At 40.0% G+C, this 13529-nt stretch overlaps 1 protein-coding gene across 7 annotated transcripts in view; it reads left to right on the top strand.

Moving 5' to 3' along the window:
* The window catches only part of ADAMTS6 (ADAM metallopeptidase with thrombospondin type 1 motif 6), a 241066-nt gene that overhangs the window by 215508 nt on the left and 12029 nt on the right, over nucleotides 1-13529 (top strand). For all 7 annotated transcript variants that reach the window (XM_061619209.1, XM_061619173.1, XM_061619218.1 and 4 more), the window contains 4 exons: nucleotides 1190-1319; nucleotides 3280-3484; nucleotides 8101-8277; nucleotides 9686-9842. In XM_061619209.1, the coding sequence (XP_061475193.1) occupies nucleotides 1190-1319; nucleotides 3280-3484; nucleotides 8101-8277; nucleotides 9686-9842 (669 nt within the window). The remainder of the gene's footprint in view (nucleotides 1-1189; nucleotides 1320-3279; nucleotides 3485-8100; nucleotides 8278-9685; nucleotides 9843-13529) is intronic.

Here is a 13529-nt window from a genome sequence, read left to right as displayed (position 1 = left end):
TGATTTAATAAATCATCATTTATTAAGCTGGGAATTACCATTGTATGTGCATACGTCCGCACCCCTCACATGTCAGTTTCAATGATTTAGTCCTGGTCTTTTTAAACTACAGTTACCTGTTATATCCAAAATAAGGAACTGTGGTTTGCTGGTTTACTAACCAGGATCATAAACCAGGAATGAATTATGGTTTAAGATCTTGAGTAGTAAACCTATATTTAACCACAGCTCCCATTTTGAATATAAATGGAGCCACTGCTCAAGGGGCAGATGGGCAAGGGAGGAGCCCAATACTTTTTCCCTTTTCTAAATCTCTGAAAAGTTGCATTGTGTACACTGGAAAGGACAATCATGCTGAATATGAGCTTCGCGTGAACTCTGAATCTATGTGAGGAGACTTTCCATTCATTGCAAAGGTGGAGGCAACTCCGCAAGGTCAAAGAGATGCAAATGGAGAAGATGATGTGACAGTGGAGCAACATCTGTGCTGTGGAGTACCCTACTCCTTAAGGAAATTGTTTGATAAACAAAAGTATACACTGAACAATAATGGCTGTATCATTATAACAAAGAAAAGACTCAAGGAATATGATTTGCAAATAGAAAATACTGAATTCTATACTGTTGTAATATTTAAAGATACAATGCATACTGTTTTTTAATTTATTAATTTAATGAAAAAATCTGACCTGAAATACAGCCATGTAGTATCTATTTGTATTTTTTTTAAACGCAGCATGCAGATGTTTGCCAGGGATTAGATGTACAGTAAGAACAATCTGTTGTATACTAAAAATATTCATTGTGTTAGAAAAAGGTAGCATTCATTATATTTTCACATGGTTGCTTAACACTGCTATAAACTAAACTTTTTTGCGGTGGTACAGGAACTTCAAATCAAATTGTACTTTCTGAAATTTACAGACCACAAGTGATTTACTAAGGTAGGTGTCCTGCCATGCTGAATGCAGCCCACCAACCTTCTACCAGGTGACTGACATTCTTCCTACTTTTGTAGCTCCTGGAAGACAGCAAACTGAGGAGGTCCATTGGGCCCTGGATGGGCTGCTTTGTATAGCTGTTTGGCGTCATTTGGCTTGATGGGTCACAAATTATGTTGGCCTGAAATAAGGAAAGTCAAAATGGAAACACTGCTTAATGATAAGCACTGTTAATTGTCCTTCCCAAGGTGCACAGAAACAAGAAATAGTGTGCAAAAGGCTGGATGACAGTTCCATAGTACAGAACAATTACTGTGATCCTGATAGTAAACCACCAGAAAATCAAAGAGCCTGCAATACTGAGCCTTGCCCACCCGAGTAAGTACTTAGTACATGAGGTAACTGATTATTTATAATATAATATTGTAGTGGCAAATTATGGGTCTAGAGATTAGAGAGAGATGTCAGTTCAGAGCCTGATAAAGATCAGAATCCAATTGATAATCTGCTTTTTATGCAATCATTTAAGCACTGAGCTCTTTATGCACCTTGTATTTTATTCTTTTTATTTTTTCATATAAATATAACAAACCATATATTTAATATAAACAGAACAATCTGGAACAGTGGTTCTTAACATTTTTGGAGTCATGGACCCCTTTGAGAATCTGAGAAAGCTATGGATCTCCATAAATAAACAAATACAATTAATTCTATTGCATTTGAAATTGATTTTTGTGCCCAGTTCACAAACCCCGGGAGGCTGAGGCGTCCATGGATCACAAGTTAAGAACCCCTGATCTAGAAAATACAGCATATTTGTGCTTATATGTTGACCATATATATTTTTTTAACTTGAATCAAAGCAATAAAAAAAGAATACTTTATGCCCAGGTTTGCATCTTTCTGGGTTCTGGCAGAGATTTTTTTATTTTCCTAACTTTTAAAAACTCTGGCTGAGTTTCTTAGTTTTATTCTGCTGCTGAGATTTTATTTAAACTGCTTTTCTCTTTTTATATCATTCTCTTAATGATACATTTTATTGTTAATGTGTTTATTTGACTATTCGCTGTTTTGGGAGTAGCAATACCAAAGGACAGCATATCACTTTTAAAAAATAAATAATAATTCATAGAAATCATTCTTATTAGGAAGACACAAAGCTAGGAGCATGAATATTTTAGCCATTGATGGTTCTTACTTCTATAAATCTGACTAATCCTTTTTGAAAGTCATCTAGAAGTAAGAGCTATCACAAATTAATTATGCAGAGATTTCATTCACACATAAAATGTGCAGTGTTTCTCAAGGGCCCAATAGCCGCCTGGCCAGCAAGCATTTGGGAAGTGTGCAAGGGACTTTGACAGGTGTCAATCACCTGACATCATTATGATTGACATGTGAGTTGTCCAACCACCTGTCAAAGTTGGCCCACAGGGGTGGGAGGGTACATGAGGATCTGGCCTGCTGGGCCAAAAAGGTTCCCTACCCCTGGCTTAGCATGTTATTTCAATCTAGGTTTGTGGTTTAGCTCTCCCAGACAAACGGCAAGCAATAAATCATAAGACAGATGATGGTTACAGCTTGTGGTTTATCTGGAGAGAGGTAAACCATGAGCCAGGATTGGAACAACATGTTAAACCAAACCATGGCTTATCTCAATACAGCACAGCAATGGAATGGCCGGAAGAGGAGTAAAGTGGCTGCAATTCCTGTCTGGAGCCCACATTTGCTTGGTCATGCTAAGCCATAGTTTGGCTTAGCGTTATGTGCAAAAAGAGCCACTGTGTAAAGAAGCACTTCCTTCCTCAAATTGACATTGCCAGGTGGCCCCAAGTTCTAGTAGTATAGGAGAGGGGAAAGGAAAACACTCTTCTGACAATAATTTTATAAACCTGTCTCATGATCACTTCTGTCCTCCACACTCAATTTATTTTTACCCCACCAAACTAAAAAGTCCAAGTCTAAATAAAATAACTTTAGCCTTTCACCATAACCTTTCAATTTTGCTTTACAGACCAGTCTATAAGCATATCTGTCCTCTTATCCCATAACAATATGCATCAGTGACAGATTATTGTCAAAAGCTTTCTGAAAAAATTATTGTTGTGCAACAATATATGAGTACTCTTTAAAATTGTTTATTGCTGTATTTTGTGTTTACACTTTTTTCCTATAGTCTCTCTCCTGAGAATCTTATCAGTATATTTCCAATGGGACTTAAGGGAGCATTGGATGTTTTAAATGCTGATATGTTCAATTTGTGTACTTGTCAACTATGTGAATATCAATTTCATTTGTTGAATAAGTAATCCCCCCCCCAATATTCTTCTTGAAGATGGTTTATAGGAGATTGGTCTGAATGCAGTAAGACCTGTGATGGTGGAATGCGATCACGAACAGTTTTGTGTATCAGGAAGATTGGACCCTCTGAAGAGGAGACTTTGGACAGTAGTCATTGTTTAACACACCAGCCAATTGAAAAAGAATCCTGTAACAACCAGTCTTGCCCTCCACAATGGGTTCCTTTGGATTGGTCGGAAGTGAGTAACCTCACAAATGCATAAAATAACAAATTTCATACACATCAGAATCTTTCATTCATTGTCAAATCCAGGTTAACAGTATGCTAAATTAGAGATGTCTGGGATCATGGCTTTATTACCCATGTGGGACCAGTTCAAACACTGCTTCCCCATTCCATCTACCCTCTATCTTGGGCAGACCTTGGAAGTAATTTGTTAGGAAAAACAAATTGCTTGTAATTTATTACTTTCTTGAGGAATGAGTGGTTAATTTCTTTACGTTTTGATTGTCATAGAACAAGGAGTAACTTCATTACTTTTGAGCTGTAATTGTAATGTTTCCAGTATTACTTTTGGGCGTTACTTGGGGGGGAGCAGGGGAAACATTCTGCTCCTCTGATTCGTGGATAAAAATCACATGCTTCTGCACAGCATTGCTCTTCCCTCATGCTCTATGGGTGTTTAGGAGGCAATGAGGGAGGAGGTGGAGAGCGAGGTGGGGATGGAGTGGGGGGGGGAAATGGTTTAAAAAATGGACAGTGGTGGAGAAGAATGGAGTGGAGGGAGAAAGGAGCTGGAGGGCAAGAAGGCAGCAACAGAATGGACAAGAAGAACTGTGGAGGTGAGAGATGATGACTTGAGTGTGTGTGAGTCTCTCTGTGTGTTAATACTGTGTTTGCACTTGGCTGCATTTGCAGTTGTAACTTTTTTGCACCCCAAGGGAAAATGTTTGATTTGTGGCAGGGCAGGGTTTGGGAGGTGGTTGCGTGAGAGAGACTATGATTGCTGGCTGACAGAGAGTGTGGGGAAGTTTGCACATGATTTGGCACGCACAGCTCTGAGTGGTAGCCTCTGCCTCCCTCCCCACCTCCCCTCTCTTACCAGTGGAGAGATGAGAGACCACCACTGCTAGCTAGCTGCCTAGAAGTGGCGGGGCTGCTGAGAGAGCAAGGAGCAAAGCTAAAAGCCTCCTCATAGCCCCAGTTTCGGGGTGAGCTAGAAGCTGCAGCAGCAAGCAGCCAGGCTCCTAAAGAGCTGCTGCTTCCAGTTTTATTTCCTGCCCTTCCTTTCTTCCTAACAACCAGGGTGCATCTTTGTCTTCTAAGGAAGGTATTCCCTGGAAGTTCTTTTGTGAAAATTAAAAAATCCCCTCCACATAGGAAATGCAAAGAGTTCCAAACAGGCACTTGTCCAGGTACTTGTTAAAAATAGTACAATATTACAAATCTACTCAGAAGTAAATTTCTTTATGTTTAATGGAACTTACTCCCAGGTAAAACAAATTGGGTGTAGGATTGTACTAATTAGGCAAGGTGGGCTCATCTACACTGTGATTTAGTGTGTGTGTGGTGCTACTCACATCTCTTTTTAATTTGCATGGTTCACATGATGTTAATGGTAAACAGAAACTATTACAGTTTTCTCCCTGTAAATCCGTACTAACCCAATCCACTGATAATACGAAAAGTTTAGAACAATACAGCTCCACTCTGCTCCACATGTCTTTGAAACAGTTTGCTTCTATGGTTTTTAGTGGGCAGGTGAATCATCACTTCCAGCTCTTCCCCTTTCTCTACCCACTAACTCTCCCATGAATTCCAGTTTATCTAGCAACTTCCAACTGCTCCATCTTCCCCCTTCACCATTTGCTGCAGCCCTCCCTTTTTTCCTCCGTTTCTCCCTGAGTGAACTTCCTTCACTCCTTGTAATAAGCGATGGGAATTGCCATTGGATTTTATCATTCTTTCTCATATTCTCAATCTTTGCAGAGAGAATTTTGAAGTAACATTTCTCTGTGCCTGGTTTCCAATTTTTTCCCTAAAAAATCTAAGTTGATTTTTTTTTAAAGTCACCTCAAAAGTATTGATATTAATATCAATATTTTAAAGAAAATATCAGTATCAATATTGATATTGATATTTTGAGAAAATGTCGATATTGGTATTGATATTTTCTCAAAATATTGATACTAATACTGATATTTTCTTTAAAATATCAATATATTTGTTTTTCCAGCAGGGAAAAATTAACTCGGAAAAAGCAAGGGACAGCAGAGAAAGGGAAGCAGATGACCCCGCTTCTTTTCAACTGCCAAACTTCAGGAAGTGGTAGGGGCAGGAGGGAGCGGAAATCCTGTACAGGTCAAAAATACTTGCACATGCCCAGTAACTGAGCAACCAGAGGGAGTAAAAATGTAAAATTAGAGGGCAGGACCACGAGAAAACAGTGACACTAATCCTTCCCAGAAGAATGCCTACTTGTGTGAATGGAAAACAACAGATTTGAAGCTGCTATGGGGCGTGAAGTGTGGACCTTGCAAATCTATTACAATGGTATTTGCTATGAAGAAATGCTCCCATGTGGATAAGCCTAAGGACTGATTGAAGCCTTGAAGCTACACTAATTTGCGGGGGCGGGGGAGGAGAGAAAATATGACACTTTATAGTACAAAGATGCATCAGTCTGATTAAGGCAAGTAAAATTTGATGCCTATAATATAACATGTTGGAAGAGAGCTTTGCAGATACCATGGACTACCAAAAAAACAAATAATTGGGTGTTAGAACAAATTAAACCAGAACTATCAGAAGAAGCTAAAATGATGAAACTGAGGATGTAATACTTTGAACACGTAATGAGAAGACATGATTCACTAGAAAAGACAATAATGCTGGGAAAAACAGAAGGGAGTAGAAAAAAAGGAAGACCAAACAAGAGATGGATTGATTCCACAAAAGAAGCCACAGACCTGAACTTACAGGATCTGAATAGGGTGGTTTATAACAGATGCTATTGGAGGTCACTGATTCATAGGGTCACCGTAAGTCACATAAGTCGTAATTGACTTGAAGGCACGTAACAATCAAATAAGGACTAACCTGCAATCCAATACATGTCTACTCAAAAGTAAGTTCCATTGGATTTGGGACTTACTCCCAAGCAAATGTGTATGAGTACACACTTACCTGGGAGTAAGTCCCATTGAACCCAATAGAACTTACTTCTGAGTAGACATGGATTGCAGCCCTTGTTTCCTTTTGCAGCCATTTTAATTCTACCTTCTGTATCTTCACAACAGCCATGTGAGGTAGGTAGGGTTGCCAGGTTCTTGGCCTGAGACTGATCCTGTATCTTTAGGAGAAGAGAAAGTCAGCCAAGGGCAGGTGTTCTTGCAACTCTGTAATGGGAAAAACCACAAGGTGGAATTCACCCTCCTCCCTCCACAACTTTAGATACAGAAGACCTCTTGGTTGCCAGGCCCAACTTTGTATCCCAAAGCTCTCTAAATTGTGTAAATGAAGTATAGGAGTATGTCATAAAGGTTTGATGATGAAATCTGGAGTTTACTCTTAAATGTGAATTCAGGGAACTCAGTCTGGTTATTTATTTTATTTAAAATATTTCTATCCCATCCTTCTACCCTACAATAGGGCACTCAGGGCGGCTACAATAAAATTGCACACATGTATAATAAAATACACAATAAAAACACAAACATTACAGTAAATTAAAATGCTTAAAATACATAAAATGCATTATTCTCTTGAAAAAGGGGGGGAGTGGTATTCAGCATACCGTTAAACTAACCAGAATTTCCCGAGTTATGACATAATGGGTAAATGCAGCTAGCATAAAAGAGAAATGGGTGCTTCTGATCTGGTTGCAGCTGCACCAGAGGAAGGGAGGGGAAAGTGTGTAAATCTGAGGATATAAATGTAGAAAGTAATAATTTGGATTCTCCATAATAACTAAATTAACAAAGGATGGCCATTCCAGAGAAAAGAGCTAGTGTGGAAGCAACCAATGGATGCCATAGTAGTGGTTGCAGCTTAAACCTCTTTCTTTCTATTTATATATATATTTGAAAGTGTCATGCTCACAAAAGGGGGACCTTTGATGACCTGTGGGGAGGAAGGGGAGCTCTGGAATTCCCTGTGGAGGGAGAAGGGGGTACTCTGGTGACCCCTGTTGGAGGGAGGGGATGCTCTGGAGACCCCTGTGGGTGGGGAGGAGGCAGGAGCTCTGACAAGCCCGGTAGGGGGAAGAGGGAGGAACTCTGGTGACCCATGTGGGAGGGGTAGGTCCTGAGTTATAGATGTAATGGACACCTTTATTTGAGAGGAAAATGATTTATTGTGCAAACTTAAGGTGGGAGGAATCTGAAGGCAGTTAACCACTTGCTAGTTAACCACCTACAGGACAGAAGTGAAGGCACAGAAACACTCTTGAAGTCTTCCATCCTTTCCCTTTTTTTCATTTCAGTAAAACTATCTTCCATTGGAGTGAGGGGAGAGATTCACACTAGTTCCTGAGCTGGTGTAAATTTCCACTGGGCTTGGGGTTGTGTTAGGGGGACTAGAAAGGCATGAAATCTTTTGGAACTAGCCTCTATCCCACTCCGGTCCTTCCCGAACAACCCCCCAAATTGCCCAACTCCCCCATTTTGCCCCTACTGGTGTCCATGGGGCCAGGACTGCAGAAGTTACAGTGGCAGCAGGGAGGGAGGATCTGACATCAGATCTCCCTCTCCAAGGTCAGAGAATCAATATATCCTATGGCCCTTGGGACATCCTTGTAGGGGCTATTTAATTTTTCACATTTACATTTTTCATATTTATGTTTCTTGCTTTCAGTGTACTCCAAAATGTGGTCCTGGTTTCAAGCATCGTATTGTTCTCTGCAAAAGCAGTGACCTTTCAAAAACATTTCCAGTTGTACATTGCCAGGAAGAAAACAAGCCACCAGTTCGCATGCGTTGTAGCTTGGGTAGATGTCCACCACCACGATGGGTATCTGGAGACTGGGGACAGGTAATACATGCAGACTTGCTGGGTAACAAAAAAAAAAAGTGATTATTTGTACTAATTATTGTTTGCCTTGCATGACAGTGTATTAGATAAAAAGTAACTTAAGTGATCACAACTTGCCACAAAAACATAAGTTGTCATGTATGATATCAGTTTCAGTTCACTTCCTAGTGTAAAAGAGTTCCATTGAAATAAGTAGAGCTTATTGCTAGTCCCCAAAGGTTCTGGGAAGTAGAGACTACAGTCTAGACTACTCTAGAGTAGACTCCACACAACAGAGAAATGTCAAGAGATCTACAATTAGTGGAAAAAGCAACTGCAAAAAAAAAAACTGGTCACTTCATTCCCAGTAAAGTTAAAGGGATGGGGGCTACCTATCGAGCTGTTCATTATGTATCTACCCCAGTTGATAGTCATAATATTCTGCACTAATTGTGAAGTGCAAACTACTATTTGCATTACAACAATTTGGCCAAATATAACTAAGAAATAGACTAAGAAGCCACTTCCCTTATTATGTTAATTGGCATATTTTCGATTTGCTCACTTCAGGCCTTTCCTAAAAAATCATCTTATGTAATAAATGCACAGTTGTCACTCAGAGTGGTCAATTATATAGCATGGCCCTTTCAAATTCAATTGTAATGTGCCTGTAGTATAAGAATTGAAAATATCACAGGACCTGTTCTCCCAGTAATGTGTCTGCTAGTGAGTGGCACACTTCCCATCCCAGCTGCCTATGTTATGTTGTGTTATGTCCAAACTATAAGTGGTTCCCATATTTTGAAACATTTGCACACAATTGCAGAAGACAAAATCCATGTATCAGTAGAATCAAATAATCACACTCTGAAAAATTTCTTGGAAAATGTATTATATGAATGTACATTTCATGACAAATGTTAGCCAGTATGCTATAGAAATAAAAATATTAAAAATGATAAAATGTAAATGGCTGCTTCTTTTAGAATCCAGAAATACTGTAGTTATTATCCTTTATGTAAATCAGGATTATATTTTTATAGTCTCCAGGCATGTCCCCCTTTCCATGTCCATGTGGTCCAGGCATGTCCATATGGTCAGTTGCAGCTTTCAAATGACAGCATATCAGGGCTGGCAGCTGGGGATATTTTGTGAAAAAATAGAAAGAAGTGATCCCTGGCTTTAAAAAAGGCTGCTTAGAGAGAAGTATAATAGTAAGTGGGTCCTTATTAATTATCAAAGTAGAACACACTGCCCAATTGACATTTTTACAGTGTGGCATTGATGACACTATTGCATAATATCAGTTACCTAGCATTCTCTTTTGTGCATGTGAATGGGTTCAACATGTTGCTTTTCTGTTTATTACTTAAAATATGACAACCTTTGTCTTCTCTTTTTTGTTTATTTCATATCCCATCTTTTACAGTGTTCTGCACAGTGTGGTCTTGGGCAGCAGATGAGAACTGTGCAATGTCTCTCATATACTGGGCAAGCATCCAGTGACTGTCCAGATACTGTACGGCCTCCATCAATGCAGCAGTGTGAAAGCAAATGTGATAGTACTCCCATTTCCAACACGGAAGGTGAGTTTGCTTTTGTAATATATTTAATGCAAAAAAGAGAGATGTGTTTTAAAAAGATGTTTTGTTTTGTTTCCTACTGGGAGGAAGAGCGGGATAGAAATCTAGAAAGAAAGAAAGAAAGAAAGAAAGAAAGAAAGAAAGAAAGAAAGAAAGATGTTTTTAAGATGTTTTAGAGTATTATTAGTGTTTTGTTTGCCACCCTGGGCTCCTACTGCAACCAAGGGTGGGATATAAATTTAATAAATAAATAAATAATTTTTAAAAAGACAATAATATGCAGAAAACTATTAGCAAAACCTAATATTTTAGCTATTAAGTAGCTGCTTTTATTTGTTTGTTTGTTTGTTTGTTTGTTTATTATTTGGTCAGTTGCTTTCCTCACAAAAGTGACCCAAAGCAACTTACGTTAAAACAAATGCAACCAATGAAAGCTTAAAAACATATCTATACAGACAAAAGACAGGTCTTACAGATCCCATCCCACTGAAAGAGGCCACATATACCTGAAACCCTTCAAATTAACGGCCAAAAGCTTGGGTAAAGAGGAAAGTGGCATTAGGCGGGCCTCCCTGAGGAAAGCATTCCACAAGTGAGAAGCCACCACTGGAAAAGTCTGTTCTCGCATTGCTACCACCCGAGGAGGGGGCACATGAAGATGACATCAGATGATGATTGCAGGGTCCAAGTTGGTTCATATGGAGAGAGATGGTCCTTGAGATATTGGGGCCCTGAGCCTCATAAGGCTTTATAGGTTAAAACCAGCACTTTGAATTGAGCCCAGCAACTAATTGGTAGCCAATGCAGTGGTGCCAGAATTGAGATTATATGTTTAGACTATCCTGTTCCAGTCAACAATCTGGCCACTGAATTCTGCACCAGCTGCAGTTTCGGAACAGTCTTCAAAGAGAGCCACACACAATAGTGTAGTGGCAAATTCAGAAGTACAAGGTCCCTTTATGATAGTCACGCCACACCCCCTTCTCAGATTATACAGCTGTCTAAGATTATCAATAAAGTGAGCTCTCAGTGTCTTACAAGAGATGAATGCAGGATGAAGTTCAGCAAGAATAAGACAATAAAATGTGGTGTTGAAGGAGAGCTTTGTGCATACCATGGACTGCGAAAAAGACAAATGATTGGGTGTTAGGACAAATTAAACCAGAACTATCACTAGAAGCTAAAACGATGAAACTGAGGTTATCATATTTCGGACTCATGATGAGAAAGCATGATTCACTAGAAAAGACAATAATGCTGGGAAAAAACAGAAGAGAGTAGAAAAAGAGGAAGGCCAAGCAAGAGATGGATTGATTCCATAAAGGAAGCCACAGACCTGAACTTACAGGATCTGAACAGGGTGGTTTATAACAGATGCTATTGGAGGTCACTGATTCATAGGGTTGCCATAAGTCGTAATCGACTTGAAGGCATATAACAACAACAAAAGCTTCCAGAAGATTCTTCGCAGTGGCCAACATGCTCCTCTTTCAGGCTGATTGGCTTGTAGAGCACTGGAGACATAGGGACCCTGCTGGGACCCACTCCCAAAAAGTAAGGGGTCTACACCTTCCCTGCGACCCCAGATGACTACACCCCTGGTCCCACATATAATGAATTGCAATAGTCTGACCTAGAGATTACCAGAGCACAGCAACAGAAGTTAAACTGTCATTGCCCAGTTAGGGGTACAGCTTGGATATCAATCGAAGCTGATGGAAAGCACTGTGCAGCACCGAGGCTACTTAAACCTAAAGCAACAGTAATGGATCAAGAAGTACCCCTAAGCTGCATACCAGCTCCTTCAGAGGGAGTGCAACCCTACCCAGAGCAGGCTACATCCCATCCATCCAGTCTAGAGAACCAGCCACTAACACTTTCTCAGACTTGCCTGGATTAAGCTTCAGTTTATTGGCTCTCATCCAGTTCATTACCAAGGCAAGATACGGATTTAGCACATCCAGTGCCACACCTGCAAATGTAAAGGAGAAGAAGAGTTGTGTGTCATCAGCATATTGCTGACAACATACTTCAGAACTCTGGATGACCCCACTCAACAGTTTTATGTAGATGTTAAACAGCATGGGAGATAAAATCAAACTCTGTGGGACCCTACACTGAAGGCTCCATGGAGCCAAACATTATTTGCCAAGCACCAGCCTCTGACAATGACCATCCAAGTAGGACTGGAGCCACTGCAGAGCAGTGCTGCCCACTCCCAACTTGGACAGTCGCTCCAAAAGAATACCATGTTCAATGATATTGAAAGCTGCTAAGAGATCAAAGAGAATTAACAGGGACACACTACCCTTCTTTCTCTCCTGACAGAGGTCACCTTAGAGGGTGACTAAGGCAGTTTTTGTGCCAAAACTGGGTCTAAACCCTGACTGAAATGGATCTAGAAAATCAGTTTCATCCAAGAGAGCCTGGATCTGGCCCATGAGGGTTTCTTAAGGAATGGTTTTACCATCCCTTCTTTAATGAGTCATGGATCACCCCCCCCACACACACACACACACACAAGGAAGCATTAATCTCCCTGGCCCAGCCAGCTGCCCCCTCCCTGCTAGTTTTTGTCAGCCATGAAGGGCAAGGGGCAAGAGCACAGGTGGTCAGCTAGACTGAACTGAGCACTTTGTCCATGTCCTCAAGCCTTACTAACTGAAACTCATCCAATGCAACAGGACTAGACAGTGTTCTGGACACTTATCTGCTATAACAGTGGAGTCAAGGTCTCTGTGGATACAAGTGATTTTCTCCTCAAGATGCTTTGCAAACAAGTCACAACAAGCAATATTTGGTTCTACTACCTCCTACCAAGAATAGCTCTGCTGGATGGCATAATAAAGATGTAACGGAAGCAGCAAAGTATTCTTTCTTTGCTGTCTTCGTTGCCGCTGAGTAGACTCGATAGAGAGCACTCGCCTGAAGTTAAATTAGTATTTTAGCGATAAGTATTGTGTTCCTTAATCACAATTCCACTTAACTATTTTGTAGAGCCAAAGATTCTTCTATTTCTGTTTATTAATTAAAATTGGATATTTTTAATCCTCTAAGGAAAACTTATTACTGGCTTCATCCCTATGGAGTCAGAATTTGGAAATTGAACCAAAAGCTAAAAAATGCCTGCTGCAAACCCATCAATTTCCTCATACAAATCAATACAAAAAGCATGAAGGTATATGATCCATGTTCCTAGGAATACTCAGATAACCTCAAACCCCAAGAAGGCATACCCCCATTTTATACCTCAGGAAACCAAACAAAACCATCACCCAATGCAAGTTTTGAATTGTGTTGTTAGGGGGCATCCTGCTCTTCAGGAAAGACAATGGTTTGCACCCTTGAATTTTAAAGAAGCCCACTTTAGCATGACTATCTGAGCCCAGCATAAGTGCTTTTTCCAATTTATGGTGGAATTTTCAGTGTGGATATTGGCTTTTGAACTGGTCAAACTGCAGGTGTTCACAAAATGTATGTCTGAAGTAACGCAATACAGATGCAACCAAAAGGATGTTATAGCTTCCCATGTATCATATTACTCCCAGTCTCATTAGAGAATTTATTCATTCAGAGTTATTGCAGATTCCACTTACAGCAAGTTCTTCTGTTGCAAGGAATATCTCACTATTATTTCTTATTTCATTACAAGTGGCAGATTACTGGAACTTGTGGTTTCTTCCACTTTTG

Source organism: Rhineura floridana, chromosome 1, assembly GCF_030035675.1.
Source record: "Rhineura floridana isolate rRhiFlo1 chromosome 1, rRhiFlo1.hap2, whole genome shotgun sequence".
Taxonomy (NCBI): domain Eukaryota; kingdom Metazoa; phylum Chordata; class Lepidosauria; order Squamata; family Rhineuridae; genus Rhineura; species Rhineura floridana.
The sequence above is the reverse complement of the archived record's forward strand: the minus strand, read 5'-3'. Positions and strand labels throughout refer to the sequence as shown.